Below are 24,593 nucleotides of genomic sequence, written 5' to 3'. Positions count from 1 at the left end.
GGCACATTTGTCAGCATTTTCGAGGCGATCAACGAACCACGATTGGAGTGTGAACCTGATAAATTCAACCAAAGTAGTTATTGGATATTTCCTGAACTCTTCTGTGACACTATTGAAGCTTTCAGCAGCGTTGCTCGTCATGATGTTGTATCTATCGCCCAAACAATGAGGGTGAGCCCACTTCTCAAACCCTATACTCTCCACATATGCAGCAATGGCCGGATTCATCTTTCTAAGCTTCTCGAACTCTCTATCGCATTCAGTCTTCGACCATGCGCAAGCAACATTATATATTTGGTTGTGAAAAGCATCAGTCTTGAATTTGGCGTTCACGTTCATAACAATGTGGTGATAGCATGCACAGTGGACTGCTTCGGGAAAAACGAGTTCAGCAGCATGATCAATGCTTTGATGCCTATCTGACACAAACACTAAGTTCTCAACCACGCCAATTGCTACCCTCAACTTCTGTAAGAAATACGTCCAGGAGTCGTTATTCTCACTGTCAACGATACCATAAGCAACCGGCAACAATTGGTTGTTCGCATCGTATGCCACAGCAACTAACATTATACCGCCGTACTTCGTCTTCAAGAAGGTGCCATCGATACTCAAAACAGGACGACAAAAAGAAAAGCCCCTTCTACATGCACCGAGTGATATAAAACAGTACTTGAACCGCTCATCCTCTAAGTACAAGTCAGTAATGGTACCTGGATTCTTCTGTTCCAGCATGTACAAGTACCCAGGAAGCTTCATGTATGAAAACTCAGGCGTACCCCTAGCATACGTAAGTCCCATCTCCCTACACCTTCACGCCTTCACATAACTCATACTGATACCGTAGTTGTCAAACATGTCCCTCTGTATGTCTTTAGCCTTGTACTTAGTTCCATCTTGGGTGTACTTCCCCTTAATAAGGTGGCCAACTACCCATGGTGCTGCTTGACGGTGATCTGAACGTCTCGCATTCAAGTTACATGTGTGTTCATTGTGAAATACAGTGACCTCAAAGTTGTCAGAATGCATCTTCTTCCTCCCCCTCAATCTCCATTTACAATCTGGAGCCTTGCATGTAACGTACAACACATCAGGGGATGACTTCTTCACTATCCACTCGAAATTGTTATTAAGTGCAAACCTACCCACTACTTGTCTCAGTTATTCCTTGTTTTCATAAAAATTACCAAGCTCTATCACCCCTGCTTCCTTACTTTGTAAACAAGTAGTTAGCTCATGATTTTCCATTATATCTTCCTTTGTCCACATGGGAGCTTTGAACTTGGTACAAACTTCAAAAGAGGAGAACGTTGAGAACGTTGCATGACGAGCATGTTCTTCAGTTCTGCCTTGTCGACTACTGCTAGTTCCAGGTGTAGTGCGATTTTCACTACGAGGTTGTCGTTCTCGCTGTGTACCTTGGTTACTCGGTACACACTCTAACCTCAACGATGGTCCCGCTACGGCTTCATCGACTGCCAAATCATGTTCATCGTCCATATTCAAATCTACAATAGGATCGTTATTGTAGAAGGGTGTATCGAACTCTTCAAACTGATGAAATCCTGTCGCTTCTTGTTCTTGCCCTACATTGGTCGAAACCTCTAAATTGGTCGGAACCTCCTCATTCACACCAATCCCAACATCTATTTCGGGAACGCAAGACCCTACCACACTTCGAGGGAGAGGATTAGTAGGCGGCGTAGGCTCCGAATTCCCAACTTTTCTCACCTTGGTCACGAATAATGGCATAAACTCTGTATTTGACATTGTTGCCCTCATCTCTAAAAACGTTCTCAGTTGGCGTTCTCTCTTAATAACCTCTGGCGCAACCATTTTTCCCTTCATGTACAAGGAACAAATCTCCAACTTTAAATCATACGCTACCGGATCAACTTCCAACTCTTCATATAAAATTTGTCGCAGTTCTTGTAGGGTTGTCTCAGTTGTAACTGTCAACGTCAAGCTGCTATTTGCTTTGTAGATCCAATTATAATTCTCACATAACCAAACACCATCGTACGATACTACAAGGAACACTTTCTCTCCTGCAATTGCAAACCAAAAAAACAAAGTGAGTAAAGGAAAAAACACCCAAAAAAAATAAAAATCGACATCCCATCGATATCAATCGACATAATGTCGATAATCACAACATCAGAAATTAGGGCACCAATTGTCGACATTTAGTCGACATACTATCGACATACCGTCGACAACCACACCAAGCATGCTCGCCATCGACATAACATCGACATACCATCGACATTCAATCGACAAACACACAGTGCATGCGTTTCGTGTTTTACGGTTACACATTTAATGTTAATAAATTTTACCTACGTTCCCAACAACCCTTCCCAACTGACACGTTGCATGTCAGACACGTGTCCTATCGACAAGTTGTCGACATGACGTCGACATGGTATCGACAAATGAGTTAGCAGTGTCACTAAATTGGCATGTTGTCGACATCATGTCGACATAGTATCGACATTCAGTCGACAAATACACCATTTCATGCGTTTTACCTGTACAGTTACACGCATTTAATGACCATTAAATTTTTATACATTCCCAACATGTTTACTGCTCTATAAAAGCAAATCCCTTTCTTATTCATAAGTGCTCTTGTCTTCTACTTCTCTCTTACTCTTAAAAATTTCTCTTATTCTTAAGTTCTAAATATGGCCCCAAGAAAGAACAAAGGCAAATTCCCCATCTTAACTCCTGAAGAGCTGAAGTAGGAGCCTGATGTTGGCATAGTTACTCCTGAAATGCAGAAAGTTTTTGACGCCCAAAGAGCTTTCGAAAGAGAACGATGTGGGAACGAGTTCAGGTTCAGGCAACTTGAAGCACATTTTTGCAAAACTGGTGTATGGCCAGCTCCACCACCAGGGTTCCCCGAAGGATGCCGTCGTTGCAAACTAGGCATCTTTAACGGTAAACTGGTGAAGCCTGGAACATTATGCAAGTATTGCAAGGCTCACCCACAAGCCAAAGAATTTTAAAAAAAATAATTTGTTATGTTATGGCTTGTGGTGAGTTTTATTTAATGTTTGTTTTTTTTTTTTTTATGAACTTTATTTTCTGTTTTTTTTTATGTTTTTTTATGTTATGTTTTTTTTTCTAATTTTAATGAAATTTCCCTTTTATTTTATGTTATTTTAATGTTATGTTATGTTATTTACGGCTTTTTTTCATTTACATCGATATTTTGTCGCATGGTGTCGACAAAATATCGACAACATCTAAAAAAGAGATAAACGCTTGTTGTCGACATGCTGTCGACAACTATCGACAAAATGTCGACAAATTGTATTTAGTGGGTTTGTTGCTTAATGTCGACATAACGTCGACATTATGTCGACATAACGTCGATAATGGTCGTCACTGACCTTTCCTTTTGTAATCATCGACAAACCATCGACATATTATCGATATATCATCGATAACACTGGAAAACCCAAAATTCGACTGAAAACCAGATCTGGCAGATCTCAACAATTTCAGACCAAAAAACAGCAGTTCCAACAAATAACACACATATAACAATTTTAAACTACATAAAGTCAAACAAAATGCTTAAAACACAACTTACCCATTATAATGGTGTAAGATTCTTGAGTGATATTGGGTTGTGCTTCGGTTTTCCACCAACACCCACCGAGAAAACAACCATTCAAGAGGGAAGAAAGAGAGGGACGAGAGAGTGGGACGGACAGAGGGAATTTTTTTGATAAATTTTTCAGTTTTTTCTAGAGAGAGAGAGTGATGCACGAGAGAGAGGGAAGAGGGAAGAGAGAGAGAAAGATCAATTTCAGATTTTACCTAATTTATTTATTTATTTTTTTTTTGAAAAAAAAAGGTAAAATGGGAAATTCATGTAATTAATGGACTAAATTTGTACAAATTAAGGGAGGGTATAAATTTTGATATGGCTTGTATTATTAAGGCCAAAAAGTAAAATTTCCCTATATATATAACCTGATTTGATTTATTTCTTTAAAATAATATATATATAAATATAATTTCTAAAAAAGTTTTATCAAATATTTTAATTAAAAAATTAAATTATTTAAGTATATAATTAATTTAAGTTTAAAAATAAAAAATTTACTTATATTACATTTTTATTATAAGCATCTAATACTCAACCGTATATATATATTGAATTAGATGACCTACACCATCTTCAAAATGAAAACTTTGAGTAGGCAGTAAGGTATATATTGAATTTGCATTATTTTTCAGTAGGAGAAGATAAAAACTCCTCTTCTATCTTGGGACAATGTGCTTGGAAAGCAAGCATGCCAATGCATGCCCACCTTTTTTCTTTCTTTCTTTTTCAATTTTAATTTTTTTTATTTTTTCTTTGGTGGTGAAACGCGTTGGTACCATAATTTTGTTGCTGTTTACACCAGCAAAAACATCTAGGCAAAACCTTATCATGAATCCACAAAAGTTTCTCATTTCAACAAAATATTAAGTGAACATTTACTACCAATGTCTATTTCAAGGCAGACAAAATAAGACCCCTTGTAACCAAAACCAGCAATTTTTATTTATCCATTTCTTATTGGAATAATGAAATTTTTCATTCCAAACACTCATCATCATCATCATCATTTCTCATTCTCTATGTAACATGATATCTATTGCCAATTGCCTCTCACTCTCACCAAACCTATGGTGGCCACTCTATCTTTATATGATGATTATTTGGTACCACAATGTACAAAACAAAAAAAAAAGTTGATTTTAGTTTAGTAATATAAATCCCAATTGTATGGTCAAGTTAATTACTACCTAATTAATGGGTTACTGATTTTTTTTTTTAAAGGGTTGGGGAAGCTACCAAGACATAAATGAAATTAAATGCTTATTCTTACAATGAACACAACAATCAAACTTGAGTGGAATCCCAGCAAAATCAAATATGCAGCTATAAATTTAATTAGTTGTCTGCCCCCACTACCATTTTGTTTTCTGGTCTCAACTTTTTTTTTTGGGGTAATAAATTCTTGCAAGCTGGCTCCCTGATCAAAAAGCATGGCATTTGCAGCCTTTACCAAACTCTAAGTAATCTAAGTTTGGTATATAAATTATGCCATGAAATGAGTTACCTTTATTAACTTTAAATACAGGAGATAAAAATTAAAATAATATACATATATATACTTTAGGAATAAGATAAAATCAACTCTAAACTTGGGTTGGGATTAAATTGCAATTAAATAGTGTACATTGTTTTCAAAGTAAATTGTTGGGTTTAGAATGATGGAATCTATTCTTTGAGACCCAAACCATTTTTTTTACATGGGTGATGGACATGGTTCCACTAAGGGAACTTAACAATCAATCTTAAATTAATGGATGTAGTTTTTAATATATATATATATGATGAGCATGGCATGGCAGCCCTGTGGACCAATATTCTAAAATGGTTTTTTTTTTTAAAAAAAAAAATAATAATTAATTAATTAAATTAAATTTTGATTTCAATAGCTGCAGAGAGGTAGTTGAGAGTTTTAGTGGGGCTTTGTGAAAAGAAGAGAGAAAACATAAAGAATAGTGTGGTATGAGTAAAGGGGTGGGGGTGTCTATGGAAGTGGCAAGCACCATTGCCCAGAACCCTAAAAAGAGAACAAAAGGCCTTTAGGGGCCCATACCCTTGTGTTGTCAAAATTTAAGTGCCATAAACCTCAAGAAAGTGTACTACTTAGGCTTAATCCAATGTTGAGGATTATTACTAGGTAGGTAGGGTATCTTCTTTTAACTTTTAAATATTTTAATTCATATTTAGTAAAAAAATACACTTAAAGAACTACAACTACTCACTAGTACTCTCCTACCATTTAAGCTCTTTATACTTAAATACTCTCTTCAAAAACAAAACCAAACCATTGTCCTTGGAGTTGGAGTTGGAGTTGGTATAAAGTTTCTTAATTATCCATTACCACACAAAGTTTTCATGTGATTTTAAAGAAATTGACAAAACATAATAGATTATGGAGCTTTGGCAACTCTTTGCAATTGGCTTTTCTTATCATGTGATCAAAGTACATGTAAAAGTTTTAGATTTTAACCAATGAAGAAGATCAAATCTTTCTTCACTCTCAAAATTTCAAGATTAGTTTTCTATACCTACAAACTAACAACAATTTTGTCGGCAAATGAGTCTTTAATATGACTTGTTTGACCATTGACATCACACACACACACATAAAATGGGGCCCTTTTCAAATTTAAAATCAATATAATGAGTACAGTTCCAACTATCTATATATATGTTTTTTTTCAACTCGTACAATAAATGTGGTGCCCAATATTGACCACTCCTTTTGGATTAAAAGTTAAACCTTCTTTCACCTTGGTCATTGTCCATAGCACTAGCCAAAGGTTATGGTTTGTCTTAGTGAAGAAGGTAAAATCAATGGCATATATATAAGCTAATCAAAATTTAGTTCAATTTATATCTCTATATATATATAAATCAAGTCTCTATCATATATTTAATAAATTAACTTACTTGGTCTAGTACAAATAGAGGTTTTTATTTTGTCCTTTTTTTTTCAACACTTGAATCTTCTATTTTCTTTCTCTCTTGGTGGTGACAAAAGGTGGAGATATGGCCTTAAGCACTATAAAGCACACCAATATAATTTGTGGGTTCTTTGAAAGACAAATATTTCAAAAGTCTATTTTTGAAAAAGAGAAGAAAAATAATGTTTTGGTCTAGCAAATGATCATTGCATATAAATTAACAATAGGATTATACAAGAAAATTGTCAAAAGAATTTTCCACAATGGAAATTAATCATCATGACCATTTATATGTTTCCTCAATGTCAATTCATGATCTACCTATACTCCACTTCATAGTGGTATTGGCATCACTACATCAATTTTCTTAAATTATTATCATTATTATTATTATTATTAGTATGTTGATGTTACCTGCATGCACGTGTAATTAATTTTTTTTTTAATTAAATTTAATTAAGTGATGTTGTTAAGTACAATACATGTATGTTCAATTAATTTTAATTAGGTAATATATTTTTATTTTTTAATTTTTGAGTTGAGATTTCGATCTTTGAGAATTTTTTTTGGCTATTGCGACTACAGTAATATGCTCTTTAGATGTGATTATATTTATGTATTTTATATGTTCAATAAAAGAATGGATTTCATTGTTATACGTATTTTATATTGATTTTTCTATATATAAAGATTATATTAGAAAATATTTTGACAAAATTTGAGTTTACTTTTAAAATACATTTTATATATTATGTCCAAACATATATTTTTAAAAAAAATAATGAATGAGATAGATGCATTCTTAATTTGTAGGTAGGAAAGTGTGTTTATAATAAAGTGTACAAATTATTAAAAACATATATATATACTATTAATCATTATATATATTTTATAAATAGATGTAATTTTTATTTTTAAATATATATAATAAAATTAATTTTTTCCACTCAAAAAATAAATTTTTTTTTATATAAAATATTTACATATAATTTTTATTTTTAAATATTATAATAATATTATAAAATAATAATTGAGATATTCTGTTAAATTAACGTAGAAAATAAAAAAAAATTACTACTAAATCGAGAATTTTATTACATACCTAATAAATTTTATTTTTTTATACATAAAAACATTTGATTTAAAGATTTTCATTGTAATAAGTCTCAATGAGATTCAAGCTAGCTAGACCCACTACTACAAACGCAATTCAGACTTGACAATGGTAATTAATGATATCTAATAATAATTTATGATGAAAATAAAAGAGAAAAAGTTATCATTATTATGTGTGTATTAATGTGTAGTTTTTCTTTTAGAAATTGTGTATATTATTAAAGGAGAATGAGACTTTGAGATAGTAACATGTCACCACAAACGCGTCCACAATTATATATCGAAGAACACACACACACACAAATGTATATATTGAAAATGGCATTAATTATCCTTGAAAAAAAAATGATTTCAATATTTTATGATGATGCTGAAAATCAATAAATAAATAATAAAAACATGAAAGTGGCCTAATAGTGACTACTACAAGGCTACTTCTTCTTCTACCATGAGATTTGAGAATAACTTTATTAAAAAATTTGTTGGTGGGAATTGGATTTGGGATAACATAATAATATTAGGTGTAAATGTAATATAGAATATGAAATTTTTCATGCACTTAATTGTACGTAGTTATATAATAATAATAATATTAATAATAATACCAATGTAAATTTGAAGCCGTCCATTTTAGTCCAAATTAAAAAAAAAATGAGGAAAATGACAAAAACCTCAAGAATATAGAAAGTTGTAGTAAAATTCCTCTTGAAAAAGAGAGAAAGAATGAAAAGAATCAGTACCGTTGGCCATTGTTAGGTCTCTGTACTGATATCTTAAACCTGAAATACGCCTAGTCTTTCACTTTCTCTCTCTCTAGATTTTCTTTTGATTAATTTTATAATTTAAACTTGAAGAAAAAGAAAAAAGAAAAAAGAAAAAAGTGTTTTGACCACAATTCCATATGAGTAAAAACTTGAGTACATTAAACATACCCCACCTATCAAGGTCCAATTTAAATATGCTTCTGCCCTGAAATTTCTACCTGTCAGAACAAAAAACAAACAAGCTAGAATCTCACACACCAAAATATATAGTGAGAGAGTGAGAGAGAGATTGTTTTGTTTATATGTTGGAAATGGTGAGGATTTAAGTGAAATTATATATTATATTTTTTTGTTGTTTTGTTTTGTAAGGACATGAAGAGTGAGGAAGATTCAGTTCAATGGAGAATGAGATTATGAAGAGGAGGACAAAACAATGGAATGATAAGAAAAAGAAGAAGAAGAAGAATATTCATAATAATAATATTATTAAGAAGAGGAAGCTAAAGCTGAAGTCGATGAAACCATATTGCTGCTGTGAAATTCAGAGCAGAACAAGACAAACACAAGTTGTTGTTTCTTCTGAACCAAAACAAACAATTAAGCCAAAACATTATTCATCTAAACTAGCTTATTCTACTATTACTAAGATTACTACTACTACAACTAACTCCTACTACTACCAACCTTTCTCATTAGTTCCCATGCTTCTTGTTCTTTTCCTCTTTGTTTCTTTCCTTTCTTTCCCTGCATTTTCTCACCCCCATAATCATTTTCCGGCCAACCAAACACTCCGGCCTGATCAAGAGTTACATAAGCTCAAAAGGGTCAATGCTTATTTGAAGAAACTCAACAAGCCTGCTGTCAAGACAATTCAGGCATTTTCTTCTTTACTATATGAAAAAAAAGCTTTTTTCTTTTCTGTTTTTTGAGCTTTAAATGATCTGGGGTGTTTTTTGTTTTTGGGTTTTGAGTACTACAGAGCTCAGATGGTGATGTCATAGATTGTGTGCTTGCTCATCTTCAACCAGCTTTTGATCATCCTCTGCTTAAAGGCCAGAAGCCATTGGTAATGTTTTCCTCATTCATAATTATAATCAAATTTTAGTACTCTTTTCTTTGGTTATATATATATATGGTAATTCTTATATGCAGGATCCACCAGAGAGGCCTAAAGGCCATGAAAACAAAACAATTCAAGAGAGTTATCAACAATGGACTGACTCAGGTGAATCATGCCCTGAAGGAACTATTCCAATTAGAAGAACCACTGATAAAGATATATTAAGAGCAAGTTCCATTAGAAGATATGGTAGAAAACCAAGAAGACATGTTAGGAGAGACTCAACTGGTAGTGGTCATGAGGTAATTGCTATTTTTAGTTTAATTTAGCTTAATAATTTATTTTCTTTAATAAAGTTTACTGTAGTTTCTTCTTTCTTTTACTATTTTAGTCCACTATTAAAAAAAAGAATTCATAATTTCTTTTCCTTTTTCTCCACCGAAAAGACTAACTTAAAAAAGGTTCAGTTAATCTCATTTTTATAGTTGAATATGAATACAAGAAGAAAATACAGGTAATAAAAGGACATCAATTAATTGTCAAAACAAAATCTTTAATATAAATTAACTATACCATTTTCCTTCCTTTGTCATGAAATTAATTTAAATTCAGATTTTATATTATTATTATTATTTGTAACAGCATGCAGTTGTATTTGTAAATGGAGAACAATATTATGGAGCAAAGGCCAATCTTAATGTTTGGGCACCAAGAGTCACTGATCAATATGAATTCAGCTTATCACAATTATGGGTCATCTCAGGCTCATTTGGCAATGATTTAAACACAATTGAAGCTGGCTGGCAGGCATGTTTTTTCAACACCCAAAAAAATAAAAATACAAACTTTACTTTTCATTCATTCATGCAAATAGATCACTCTGCATATATATATAGATATTAATATAACTATATATATAAAAAGGAAAGATGATTTTAGCAATGTGGAACAGCTGTTAGAGACTACTTTTCTATAGTGGTGACCATTGACATCTTTCCCTTCATTTATTTTTTCAGGTTAGCCCAGAGCTATATGGTGACAACTATCCTAGATTCTTTACATATTGGACAGTGAGTTTTTGTATATTTATTTAATTAATTTTTGGTAAAATTCAATTATGCTCAATTTAAATGGATGATAAATTTGTTTAATGCATGATTTTACAGACAGATGCATATCAAGCTACTGGATGTTATAATTTACTATGCTCTGGTTTTGTCCAAACAAATAACAAGATAGCTATTGGAGCAGCTATCTCTCCTAGGTCATCTTACAAAGGGAGGCAATTTGATATTGGTTTAATGGTTTGGAAGGTTAGTAGTTTACCAATAATAACACTACTAAAATTCATTAATAAACTACATAAATATAGGTCATATCAACAACTAAAATTAATATAAGATCTTAACTAGTCATAATATTTATGGTTTTAGATCTATAACAAAACCATTAGTAGTATCTTTATTTATTTTTTATTATTATATCATTTATTTGATCATTTGATGCCTTACTTTATTCTCTCAAAAAGTTAAAACAAAGAAAATTCATTTCATCCTCAGTTAATAATAATATTCCAAAAAAAAAATCCTCTTTAAATTCTCTGTTGCAAAATTTAAGTAGTTAGTACAAGTAATAGATAATAAAGACAATGAGGGCTACCCATGAGAAGCAAAATTATCATGTTTGTAATAATTATGTCTTCAATCTTTGACAAACTAATGATCTTAAAAAGAGAAAAGAACAACACTTTTTAAGATTATAATTATTTTCATCTTTGTTGAATAATTAAAATTATAATGATGAATAATCAGGATCCAAAGCATGGGCATTGGTGGTTGGAGTTTGGGTCTGGTTTATTGGTTGGATATTGGCCAGCTTTCTTATTCAGCCATCTTAGAAGCCATGCAAGCATGTTACAATTTGGAGGTGAAATTGTAAATAGTAGATCTTCTGGTTTTCACACATCCACACAAATGGGAAGTGGTCATTTTGCTGGAGAAGGTTTTGGGAGAGCATCTTATTTTAGAAACTTACAAATTGTGGATTGGGACAATAATTTGTTACCCTTGTCAAATCTTCACCTCTTGGCTGATCATTCTAATTGTTATGACATAAGACAAGGAAAAAATAATGTATGGGGTACTTATTTTTACTATGGAGGTCCTGGGAGAAATGTAAGGTGTCCTTGAATAAGCAAAAAAAAAATGCCATTAGAAATTAAGATATAGAAAATCAGTGTCTTTTTTGTTTTGTTTTGTTTTGTTTTTGGTTATTATTTTAACAAAAAATAAGAAAAAAAAAATCTGGGTTTTAGTTTTTGTTGTTAGGTTTTGACATGGTTTGGGTGATTTTGATATATTTCCCATTATAATGTATTCCTTTTGTTTTTTGGAGGGGTTTTATAATCATTTGATTATCCCATCTCTGGCTTTGTAAATTTGGGGAACATACACCAAAGTGTTAATAGTACTGGTTTGTGTTATATAAATATAGTGTTGGGACTTTTTCTTTGCTTTATAATTCCTTCCAAGATAAAAATAATAATTTACAGGAAAAAGAAAAAGAAAATAATAAAGGTGGGCCTTAGAAGAAGATTTGAACTTGCTCACTAAACCAGTAACCCTACATGGGTATTATTGTCATTAAAGTCCAATTTCTTTTTTTATTATTTTTAAAGTAAAGAAGAATGCAAAGTTTTATACTTTATTGGTAAAATACCATACTTTAAGGCCTAGCATGTGGGCACAACAAAGAAGGTAAATTATTGTTTTTCAAAACACCAGCAGGCCTAACCAATGAACCTTCCAAACAATACCATTTACTAATAAGTAAAATATTTGTTTCAAAGTTTCTAAAACTAGAATTAAGTGCAATAAGAATCTCAGTAACCATAAGAAATACTTTTTAATAACAGTCAAAGACATGTTCATTTAATTCACTTACAGACTTGCAGCCTTTCCCATGTAAGTTTGTGCTCTTCAAAGTGGACTTCTTTTTGTACTAGTGCTTAAATGTTCTTAAAATTTTAAAACATTTTTTTTCTACATTAAATATAAAAGGGTTAGATTCTTGGCTCTTTAGCTACTTGTATGGTTATTTAGCAAGTCAATCTTAGTTCATAAATATGTTTTTTAGTGATAGATATATCCCAAAAAGAATCTTTCTTTTTTGTGAAATTTTGGGTTAAAAAAATCTTACAAAGAAAACCCTTATTGCATAACAGTTCATACAGTGATAATATTGAGCAAAAGATGACAGGCACAAGGGAATAAGAAGCCAGCACTTAGTGGGTCTAAACAAGAAAAGGAAAAGCAACACAAATGCTTTAAAATTGGAGGGAGAAAGAAAGAGTTGTTACTTACTCTAATAAAAAGCTGGTCATTTTTTGTAAATTTGTTTGCCTTGATTCAAGGTTTGGACAAAAAAATATTGGTCTTTTTTTTAACTCTTTAAAGACGTGACATAAAAATGGCCCATATGGATTCTGAGACATGTTATGTTATGACAAGAACATCTCAAAACAATTTTAAAAACCTGATTTTTTTTTACTATTGCTTTATGTTTTCAATCACTAATGTCGCCTAAATATGTTGCGAGATTCCAAAATAAACTATTAAGTAGGGTCAGCTGCTCAACTGGCTAAAATCACCATATGATTAATAACCAGTCAATATAGAAAAAAAAAAAGTAGCAAGTATAAAGAAAAAGGTGAAAAGAAAGCTAACTTCAGTGAACTGCAATGATACATTAGATTAGAATTGCTGGGAGAACAAATTACAAACACTAAATATATCCAAACATGTATACATAAGCCTCATATTTGTTGTTTCTTGTGGATTTAAACACTTTGCACATGATATCTTCAAGTCAAACATTTAATCATGAAACAGCTAAGTTCAACTAGTTTAGAAAGCAGAGTAATTGCCTTGCTGAGATGACCTTAAAGAATTCTAATAAAATGGTCTATAAGTTTAGCAAGATCTTCAGGAGTAGAGACCTCAAAAGTGTGGCCTTTAATGATATCCAAATCTCTTATATCATCAACCAGAGACCTCTTTGAATGATAATCACTAGTTTGTTGACTGTATATCACCCCATATGTTTTTTCTAAAACCATACAAAGTTTAATGAATTCAGGGTTACTAAGAGTTTCGGTAGAATTGAAATGGGACTTATGAGTTTTTGTCAGCCCTTCTAAAGAATTCACCTTCAGTGCAATCTTTTGTATAGATACAAGGTTAGAAGTCAACTGCTGAGCCACAGGGGACATATTACAGACCGAACGTTCACCATCTCCACGTAGATGGCAAATTTGGACCAAATTGGCAAAGCATACGCGTGCCAAGAAAATAAGGAAATCATAGAAGTTCATGCCTGCCAAAAGTCAGAGCAACCAATGAATATCATTTAAGGATCAAATCAAGTTGACAGAGTAACTAATGGTGCAATGCAAATGATTGGCAGTCAATATAAAAGAGAAATGTTCATCACAATTCACTTTATAGCATTATCCAGAGTCGAATTTTTATTGTTGCCAAACAAGTCATTTTAGTGAAATCCACCACTAATCTTCTTTTTCTTAGTTGCCGTTATAAACACGTTGTTATGTTGACTATGCAGTTTATCCAGTCGTATTATAAAGCAACTCTCTTTAAAAAAAAAATTACAAGACAATTTGAACAGATAGTTTTATTATGTGAGAGCTAAGCTCTCTCACTGAATATTCTACCTTTATATCTTATGTTTCAATGAGTTCATCTAGCATACAATTCCTATTTTAAGGGTCACAAGAAACTTGCAGTTTACCTGTGTTGGCCGCAAGATTACGCTGGCAGAGACCTTCAAAGTCATCACATATATCCTTGATGTCTTCTATGTATTCCTTTGCCTCATTGTAGTCCTTTAAAAGTAGATCCCACTATAAGTAATAAAATACATAGGGATAGATGTTAGTGCCAGAACATTTTGCTTAATAAATTATAAATACGATGCTAATTTTTTAAACCAAGCAAACAAGTATTCGGCAGTCCTGTTGACTCACCACCCAACAAAGGTTATAGCCATTGAACCAGTTGTGGTTTATGGAAATGGTATCTTCCTGAAAGCATTCAAATTGCATATCAGATAACATATTGTGCTCCCACAAATCTAGAGTTCATACTGAAACAAAAATAAAACAAAGGGTTTTGACTTCCCTGAGAAAGAAAATGAGGAGACAGAGATGTCAAATGGGCTGGGGCTGCATATTGAGCACATTTACATGTTTGTGTTATATGTATATAATTTGTGACAGTTGCAGCAATGGTTATGTATAAATTTATTTAGGCAGTTTGTAGGTAGTTATACAAATTAAAATAATATCATTATGAATAGATTTTTTTTAGTAAATTTTTCTATTACTATTCTTAACAAATTAGTTATGGAAAGTGATTGACCAAAACTATGAAAACAAAACTGATGGACTCAATTCATTAACTTAGTAGGCCAGAAATGAGTTAGCCCAGTGGACTCGTCAGTCTTGGCACACATATGAGATGTGCATGTATCCTTGGGTAGTGATAACCAACAAACAAACAATTGAGTCAGATAGAGTTAGTTGGTGTTAGTTGAGGTTAAGTTTAGCTTATTGAGTTTGTTTTTGTAACAAATTGTATCCCTTTGTATTCATTTTGAGAGTATAAATACTGGATTATTCAATAAAGAAAGGCAAACTTTTCTTCAATCACTCTCTGTTCTCTCTCTTCTTCTTCCCCTATTTCACTTCTTCATGGTAACAGAGCCTATTGACTAACATCAATGGCTTCCTCCGGTGACCAGTCGTCTCAAGCTGGAGCCACCGATCTTACTGTTGTGCCAGCTCAGTCCTCCTCGATGGTACAATCATGGAATCCTTTTTCAAATTCACTCACGACTTCACTCACTCTAAAACTCGATCGCACAAACTTTCTCTCTTGAAAATCTCAGGTCATACCTATTGTCATAGGTCATAATCTTGATGAATTACTCTTTAGTAATATTGCTCCTCCTTCGAAGCTCATCATTGGCCATGACAACCCCATAGTCTTGCAATGGCGTTGCAAAGATCAGCTATTTTTGTCCTGGCTTTGATCTTCAATGATTGAAAGAATCTTGGCCACGGTTGCCTTCTATTCCACGTCGAATTCTGTTTGGAAAGCCTAGGAACAGAAGTTTGCAAGTCAATCGAAAGCAAGACTTCTTCAGCTTAAAGGCCAGTTGACAAATCTTCAGAAAGGTAATTTGTATATTTCTGATTAAGTCGACAAGATCAAATCTATGTGTGATTCCTTGACTATAATTGGACATCCTGTAAATGATTTTGACTTGTTTTTGCATCTACTTAATGGACTTGGTCCCGAGTTTGATTCTGTTGTGTCTAGCATTACTTCTCGAAGTGAAACTCTCTCACTTGAACTTCAGGCCCTCTTGTGATGTCTCATGAATCAAGATTAGAAAGACACTATACTGTCTTGGATCTTTTAACAAAAATGGCAACTAATCTTACCATGAGATCAAGAAATAGACCATATAGACCTTTTAATGGCTTAGGAAGAGGAAATGGATCAGAAAATGTATCAAGATTTCCAAATCGTGGAAATGGTTTTCGACCTGGCAATAACAACAGACCTCTTTTTCAAGTTTGCATGAGATTTGGGCATACTGCTGCAACTTGTTATTACAGATTTGACAAAAATTGGGTCACTCCAAAGGCTTCCACAGCTCAGCCTCAAGTTAATCTTACTGAGCAATCTCTTGATTACGATCTTCAGGCTTTTATAGCTCAAACTATACCATATTTTGGTGATAATATTGGTTGATATGTGGATACAGAGGCAACCAATCATATAGCACATTCAATTAACAGTCTTAAGTCTTCTACTTACTCTAGCCATGAAACTATTGATGTTGCTAATGGTAAGAAACTGGTTATTTCTAATATTGGTACAGCCACTCTTTCCTCCAATTCCTATTCTTTAAATCTAAATTTTGTTTTACAAGTTCCCTCAATCACTAAAAACTTAGTGTGTCTAAGCTTATTAATGACAATGATGTTTTCTTGAAATTTCATAAAACATGTTGTTTTGTTAGAGACAAGAAAACGAGGGCAGTCTTACTCAAAGGGAAAATTAATGATGGTCTCTATCTTTTAGGAGATGATAGCTCGATTCTTTCCAATACAGCCTTGTAGGTGCATCTTGCAACTTCAGATTTTCAATCCAAGCCTATTTTTTGTCATTCTCAGTCTTGTAATGAGTGTTGCACTCAAACTGATCATTCAACTGCTACTTGTACCAAACAAAATAGTAATAAAAATTCCTTTTTTGCTTATTCTAATATCTCTAATCCTATTGTCTATCTTTCAAATTCTGTTAATGACATTAATGTTTGGAATACCAAACTTGATCATCCTACACTTAACATTCTCAGCAAAATCTTAACTAAAGCAAATATACCACATTCTCTTAAAAATCTGAAATTTTGCAAAGCTTGTCAATGAGGTAAGATCATAGGCTGCCATTTCCCTTGTCTCAATCTCGAGCTAACCAACCCCTTGCCTTGGTGCATACTGACGTATGGGGTCCCTCCCACATTCCTTATAAAGAAAACTACAAATACCGCATAGTCTTTGTGGATGATTACAGTTGGTTTTCCTAGATTTTTCCTCTTACTTTAAAATCTCAAGCCTTTGAAACTTTTATCAAGTTCAAAAGTCTTGCAAAAAACCAGTTTAACTTATCTATAAAAGTTGTTCAAGCTGATGGGGGAGGGGAGTATAGGCCATTTGAAAAAGATTTAGCTAATCAAGGCATCTTGTTTAAACAACCTTGCCCTAATACTCATGAACAAAATGGAAGAGTTGAACGAAAGCATAGACACATTACTGAAACTGGTTTAACTCTCTTAGCTCAATCTGGTCTTGGTCTTTCTTATTGGTGGTTTGCTTTTTAGTGTACCACTCACTCTATTAATCGAATGCCAACACCTGTGCTTGGCAATCTTAGCCCTTTTGAGTGTCTGTTTCGTGAAATTCCTGAGTACAATATTCTCAAACCTTTTGGTTGTGCTTGCTATCCACATTTGAGGCCCTATCATCATCACAAACTTGTATACAGATGTGAAGAGTGTTTATTTCTTGGATATTCTCCAAAGCACAAAGGTTATTTGTGTGAAAATGCAAATAGAAGAATCTTCATAGCTAGGAATGTTGTTTTTGATGAGCTGTCATTCCTTGCCTCAAAGGTTTTTGCTTCCACTTCTCAAGTAATATTTGAAATCTCTTCTTGTCCTACAACAAGTTTTTTTTACTGGCTCTAAGCATGCTTCATCTGACCCTGTCACTGAGCCATCTGGTTCCCCACAAATAGCTCCTGGCATGTTTCCTATTGCAGATGAATCCGCTCACAATACACTAGTTGCTACAGATGAGAGTTGCATCTTCTGCTGCAGATGCCCCAGCTGCACAAGTTGAACCAGCTGCTCACTTGGATCCAGCTATTGCCACTTCAGATCTCTTTGCAACAGGCTTCCCCTCGCCACTTCCTGCAGAAACAATTGCAGATGCATCTTCCAATACTGTAGAAGCAATTGAGATACCTCTTCCACTACTGTTGAGCCAGTGATACAACCAAGTTCTACTACTGCTCCTCAAATCCCTAGAACTCACTCTACAATCACTAGATTTCAGAGAGGCATTTACAAGCCTAAGGCTTATCTGGCCACAAAACACAGATTACCTGAAACATTGATGCCTCGTGAACCCAAATTTGTGAAGGCTGCTCTCAAAGATCCAGTGTGGAATGGTTCTATGTCAAAAGAGTTTTATGCTCGCACAAGGCACTTGGACCTTATGAGGCCTACATGGTTTCAATTGACAATAAATGGGTGTTTAAAGTCAAGTTAAATGCTGATAGAACTCTTGACAAGTGCAAATCCAAATTGGTTGCTAAAGGATATCTTCAACAACCTAGTATAGACTTTGAGGACACTTTCAGTCCAGTTGTTAAACCAGTTATAGCCAGATTAGTCCTCACTTTAGCAGTATCTTTCAACTGGGAAGTAAGGCAATTAGATGTCTCTAATGTCTTTCTCAATGGTGACCTTCATAAGATTGTTTATATGACTCAACCAAAAGGTTTTGAAGAACCTCAACACCCTAACTATGTCTGCAAATTGAACAAAGCTATTTATGGGTTGAAGCAAGAACCTCGAGCTTGGAATGACAAGCTTAAAACAACACTTTTCAATTGGGGATTCAAAGCTTCTAAAGCTGAGACCTCTCTTTTTGTAAATGGATCGGGTTCTACTCAAATCATTCTACTTGTTTATGTAGATGATATTTTAGTTACAGGTCCTAATCCAACTCTTATACAGAAGCTCATTGGTAATCTCAATGCTACCTTTTCACTCAAAAACATGGAGTTAGTTTACTATTTTCTTGGACTGGAAATTCATAGAGATTCCAAAGGCATGTATTTGTCACAAAGTAAATACATCACATATTTACTTGTCAAAGTTCATTTGGAAGGTGCTAAAGTTTGCTCTTACTGAAAGTACACCTTTTGAAGACAAAACTTAATATCAATGCACTCTGGGAGCCCTTCACTTCAATACTTGACTCTAACTAGACCTGATATAGCCTTTATTATTAATAAGCTCTCTCAATTCATCCATGCTCCAACCAATGTCCATGGGGAAGCTTGTAAACAATTGCTTCGATACTTAAAAGGCGCTCTGTCAGATGGTTTATTCATCTCTCCAGCTTCTCGATTGTCCATTGAAGCTTATTCTGATGCTAACTGGGCAAATTTCCCTAATGATCGCATGTCTACTGGTGGATATGCTGTATTTCTTGGTTCCAATCTTATCTCTTAGTCAGCCAAGAAGCAACAAATGGTTGCTCGATCTTCAATAGAGTCTAAATTTCATGCCTTGGCAAACATAGTTGTTGAGCTTAAGTAGTTACATTCTTTCTTCACTGAATTGCAGGTTGTTTTGTCTGATGTTCCCATCATTTGGGTTGTTTAGCAGCTAATCCAGTGTTGCACGCTTGATGCAAGCACTTTAAATCGATCAACATTTTGTTCGTGATCAAGTCCTCAATAACGAAGTTTCAATTCGATATGTTTCCTTCTGTAGACCAAGTTGCGGACATCCTCACTAAGCCTCTACCAAAAGATCGATTTCATTATTTGTGAGACAAACTCAAAGTTGTTTCTTCCCCTTTTCGCTCGAGGGGGATGATAACCAATTAACAAACAATTGAGTCATTAGAGTTAGTTGGTGTTAGTTGAGGTTAAGTTTAGTTTCTTGAGTTTGTTTTGTAACAAATTGTATCCCTTTGTATTCATTTTGAGTGTATAAATACTGGATTATTCAATAAAGAAAGGCAGCTTTTAGCCTAAACTTTTCTTCAAACTATCTTTGTTCTCTCTCTTCTTTTTCCCCTGTTTCATTTCTTCAGGTAGCGTCAGACCTGAAGGTTTTTAATCTTGGGCTGAACACAGACATCTCCATGAGGAAAGTTCAATATTCTTATTCTGTTTGTATGTAATTTTTTTTAAAAAAATAGGTTAACATATTTGGAGATTCTTTTTCATTCATGTATAGGTTTTTGAAGTTTTGAATAGGAAAAAGAAAACTAATAAGAATGAAGTGAACTCTTTTAAAAGTTGTACAAAAAATAAAATGAACAGAAGGTACCAGATTATGAACTTGATGATACCATCCACTAGGCACAAATATAATTTCATTTGGTTCTTGTATACATTCCAGCCAAATAGCCTATACGTAAGAAGAATATTAGAATATAGAAATAGATGAGCAAATGCAAAAACTAGTAAATAAATCAGAATAAACTTAAAGAAACTCCAGGCTGTTGATTTACCTTCTTAAAACCAGGAAATTTTGTTTCACTAACTTCATCAAAGATATTATACACACTGCTTTTCATGTTTCTGATGATGATAGAAAGAAGTTACAATAGCAAACCAAAAACAAAACAAAACAAAACAAACATCACTACACCTACTCTAGCACCCTGAAGAAAAAAACTGAGAAAGTTAAACCAACCACTTATTCTTCAAGAGAACCAACATTGGCCGCAGTTAATAGTAAATAAACTTGACAGTTGACAACAAATAACAATTAACTTATTCTTAAAAGTAGCAAAACTTGTAAGAGGTTGCAGTAAAAGCTAGTAATCCATTGGCATGAACCACTATATAGCATAGCTCCCCCACCCACAACAAAACCCCAAAACTGTTTCATTTATCATGGATTATAGCATTATAATTATCAGCATGGATCTCTCTGATTGCTTTAAATGCAAGAAATTGCATTCATACCTGTCGAATACAAGATGACTTTGAGAAGGAGACAGGAAGAGCCAACGTTTCTTCCCACACACATTTGCTGACCAACTATACGACCTAAAAACATCAGCATGAAGAGGCGTCCAAGATCCTACATAACAATTAAATTCAGGTACTTCCTTGTAGATTGAATATTAAACTGAACAGAAGGGCAGATAATTTCAGTTGAGATCAAATGTTAAGCTTTTTGCAGAAAAATGTCATAACTAAAAGGAAATAGAGGTAAAGATCAAAGCTGTGCTTGTACCTTTCTCTCCCATGTAAACAAAACGATAGTCAGAGCAGCATATTTCGTTACTATCTGAGTAAACATCAGAATCCTTATGCATACGGTAGTTATCGAGATACAAGTTCAGCCAATCATCACAAAAGAACAGGGGAGTTGTGTATGCTGTATATTCTGGGTACTCCTAGGATCAAATTGAAAATAATAAGAGAGCTGGAAACTTGAAAAACTAAACTAGGCAAGAAATTCACTCTTTAAGTGGACATTTTTCTTGATACAATGAGTACTATAACCCCTCACCCTCTAACACACACACACACACCCAACCACTTGAACTAGCCTCAAGTGGCTTACGTTTACTATGCGCTATTTCATCTTTGATTTCATATTCCAAGGAAAAATAGGATCATGAAGCATACACATAAAACTCAAATCACAAAAAACGATTCATGTAATTATAACAGGTTTCAATTCTGTGATCAAAACATGCATTAATGTTGAGGTTTTTAATTCTTGTTGATAAAGCAGGAAAAAATAAATAAATAAATAATAATAAAAACTCTTATGTTTGGTATGTAAAAAAACTTAATTAAACAAAAAATTTCATACCAAATATAAAAAATTGATTTTTTTTTATTCTCCACACTTTTCTTTTCCTACATTTTCCATACCTTTTTCTTTCCTCGCCAAAATTTAACTTGCAAACATAGCCTAAAATCTTTAGAAGAAAGAAAAAACTAAGAAATTTCTAGATAGGTTCCTCCCATGAATAATTGAACCCAGCTCATGGGAGCAGCAAACCATGGGCTGAAAAGCAACAAAAAAAAAAGCCTTATATACCTTTACAAGATGCCAGTCCTTCAAATACAGCAAGGGCTTGTCTCTTACATCCTTAGTTGAAGCATTACTACCCTCCTCCTGTACTGACCCTTGAACCCACTGGTCAACAAACTTTGAAACAGACATTTGCACTCTCTTCTGATCTGTGAATTCTCTGGTACCACAATCAGCAACCTATAAGTGTGTGAGCAATGACAATACTATGCAACACAGCTCAAATGTAAAACTATTCAAACTCCAACCATAAATTAAATATCTTCTTAATACAAGAGTAATTTATTCATTAGTGAAAACCAGGATAAATATTCTAAGGAACCCAAGAACCGAATTTCACTACACATAAAAAAGAAGAGAAAAATGAAATATTTAGCAAATGAATTGATATATAAAATAAACTAAGAGAGAAAAAATATATATATTCAAAACAGTGCCACCAAAACTAAATTCCTTCACAGCAGTAAAATAAAAATAGTGAATAAAGAAAGAAAAGTCAGTTCATACCTGAACTGTTGATTTGGGGAAATGAGTAGCGAAGAATTGGAGATTGGGTTTGCCATTGGAAGTGACCCAATCTGTGCAAGCTCTCCATTGGTCGGTGAGACCTGTGAGCACCACAGGCTGATTTTTCTCCATGTATCTCTTTACGAAGTCATCGTAACTGAGTTCTAACCCATTCACCTTCTCTATTTTCCCCTCAATTTTGATACCCATGTTGAAGAAGAGACAAAGGGTTTAAGTTCTGTGTTCTTTATTTTTCCTTTACGAATTCGAGCTCTGCTGTGCACGACTCTGTCAGTGTCAATGGTGGTACCGTACGGTACCCTTCTCTTCCCTTAACAGTTTTTTCTTGGGTTTCTCATATTATTTCGAAAAAGAGAAATAAAAACCATTTTGAACAACAGCACAAATACAACTAAAAAAATAAAGTTCAAGCAAAAAATCGAAAATAAAATTTAAGTAGAGGAAATTACACTTAGTATGGGATTTTAAAAGTTCTTATGATAAATATGGCACATTTAAGTTTGGCCAATTTATATGGTATTTTTTTGTTTTTAGGTTTTTGTATGGTATTTGATATGCCATATATATGTAATTAGGTTTCTAAATCCCATATTTACTGTTTTTATTTGTTTAGGAAGTTTTATTTGTCATTGATGCCGGAAAAGTCACCGGAGTTTGCTTAGGTGCTTGGGAAAAATCACGGAGTAGCGGTCGGTGCGGGAAAAGTCGTCGGAGTTCTTTGCGGCGGAAAATCGTCGAAATTGGCATTTTCGCGGAAAAATCCTTTGAAAAATTACCAAGAAACCTAAGCCAAGTCTAAGAAAGCGGTTTCTTGGTGATTTTTCCGTTGACAATGCCAATTCTGACGACTTTTCGACGCTAGAACTACTCGGCGACTTTTCCGCACCGACAAGAAACTTCGGAAAAGTCATTAGAATTGGCATAGTCGCGGAAAAATTACCAAGAGCGGTTTACGGTTTCTTGATGAAGAAACCAGTTTTTTGGTAATTTTTCCGGTAATTTTTCTGACGACAATGGCCTGACGAATTTTCTAGCGTTAGTAACAACTCTGACGACTAATACACCGACAGCTACTCCGGTGACTTTTTCGATCTGACAAGAAACTCTAGGAAATTCGTCAAAATTGTCATTGTCATAGGAAAAATTATCGGGCTAATCACCGAAAGCGGTTTTTTCGGTTTCTTGATGAAGAAACCAGTTTCTTGGTAATTTTTTTGTATTTTTTTTCTCTATTTGGTTGATTGATGAAACTGGTTTCAATTATTTTCAGTGTATATCATTTTTGTTTTGTTTTCATAATCTTTATTATTGTTGTGTAACAAAATTAGTTCCTTGATGAAGAAACCACTTTCTTGGTGAAGAAACCAGTTTCTTGATGAAAAAACCACTTTCTTGGTGATTTTTCTAATGATTTCTTGGCGACAATGCCGATTCGACGACTTTTTTTACGCGGCAATAACTGCGGCGATTTTTCCAACACCGGGAACTACTCGGCAACTTTTTCGGCACCGAGCATCAAACTCAGGAATAGTCGTCGGACTTGGCATTGTCACTGGTAAAATTACCGAAAAATCACCAAGAAACCGGTTTTTAACATCAAGAAACCGGTTTCTTGGTGATTTATCCAGCGACAATGCTAATTCTGACGACTTTTTCGGTGCCGGCAGCAACTCCGGCGACTTTTTCGGCACCGGCGGCTACTCCGACGACTTTTCCGGTGCCGACAGTAAACTCCGGTGATTTTTCCAGCACGAGTGACAACTTCGGCAATCACTATAGTTTTATTTGTTTTATTTTTTTTAAAAAAATAAATATGAAGAGAATTTTAATATTTTTTATGGTAATTTAATTAAGTTTTTATTTTTTATGAATTTTAAATTCAGATTTCTTTTTAATGTTTTGTATAGTTTTTTTTAGAAAAAAGCCATATTTTTAGTTTGATTGGTTAGATAATGCCATATTTAGTGGTATTTACTTTTTATGCCATATTTATCATAACCTTAATAATTTTTCCCATATTTTTGAAAATAGCCCATTTAAGTATGTTATTTACGAGAATTGTTTTTTTAGTTTTTGTTTATGTTAACTTTGATAGAATAAAAGGATTCAATCAAAAAAATAAAAAAAAA

The 24,593-nt window shown here is 33.5% G+C and overlaps 2 protein-coding genes across 4 annotated transcripts; one reads left to right on the top strand and one right to left on the bottom strand.

Moving 5' to 3' along the window:
• Positions 1-8,387: 8,387 nt before the first annotated feature.
• On the top strand, positions 8,388-11,974 carry LOC133035772 (protein neprosin-like). The gene is made up of 7 exons (XM_061111978.1): positions 8,388-9,301; positions 9,406-9,492; positions 9,579-9,788; positions 10,129-10,293; positions 10,503-10,556; positions 10,653-10,799; positions 11,298-11,974. Exons 1-7 carry the CDS (start codon positions 8,825-8,827, stop codon positions 11,673-11,675), a joined length of 1,518 nt encoding a protein of 505 aa, XP_060967961.1. The 5' UTR covers positions 8,388-8,824; the 3' UTR covers positions 11,676-11,974.
• Positions 11,975-13,211: 1,237 nt separating this feature from the next.
• LOC115700741 (arginine-specific demethylase JMJ20) lies at positions 13,212-22,867 on the bottom strand. Of its 3 annotated transcripts, none has more exons than XM_061111981.1 (9): positions 22,444-22,867; positions 21,943-22,096; positions 21,124-21,286; positions 20,850-20,967; positions 20,390-20,459; positions 20,206-20,286; positions 14,528-14,584; positions 14,293-14,404; positions 13,212-13,860 (listed from the first exon to the last, which is right to left on the bottom strand). In XM_061111981.1, the coding sequence occupies exons 1-9, from the start codon at positions 22,497-22,499 to the stop codon at positions 13,427-13,429; spliced, it is 1,245 nt and encodes a 414-aa protein (XP_060967964.1). In that variant the 5' UTR covers positions 22,500-22,867; the 3' UTR covers positions 13,212-13,426. The 3 variants fall into 3 exon arrangements, with proteins under 3 accessions (XP_060967964.1, XP_060967962.1, XP_060967963.1); XM_061111979.1 differs by having other exon boundaries at positions 21,943-22,116; positions 22,444-22,834; XM_061111980.1 differs by having other exon boundaries at positions 14,293-14,386; positions 21,943-22,116; positions 22,444-22,810.
• Positions 22,868-24,593: the final 1,726 nt, after the last annotated feature.

Source organism: Cannabis sativa, chromosome 3 (assembly GCF_029168945.1).
Source record: "Cannabis sativa cultivar Pink pepper isolate KNU-18-1 chromosome 3, ASM2916894v1, whole genome shotgun sequence".
Lineage (NCBI taxonomy): Eukaryota > Viridiplantae > Streptophyta > Magnoliopsida > Rosales > Cannabaceae > Cannabis > Cannabis sativa.
This window is presented reverse-complemented; position numbering and strand designations above follow the sequence as displayed.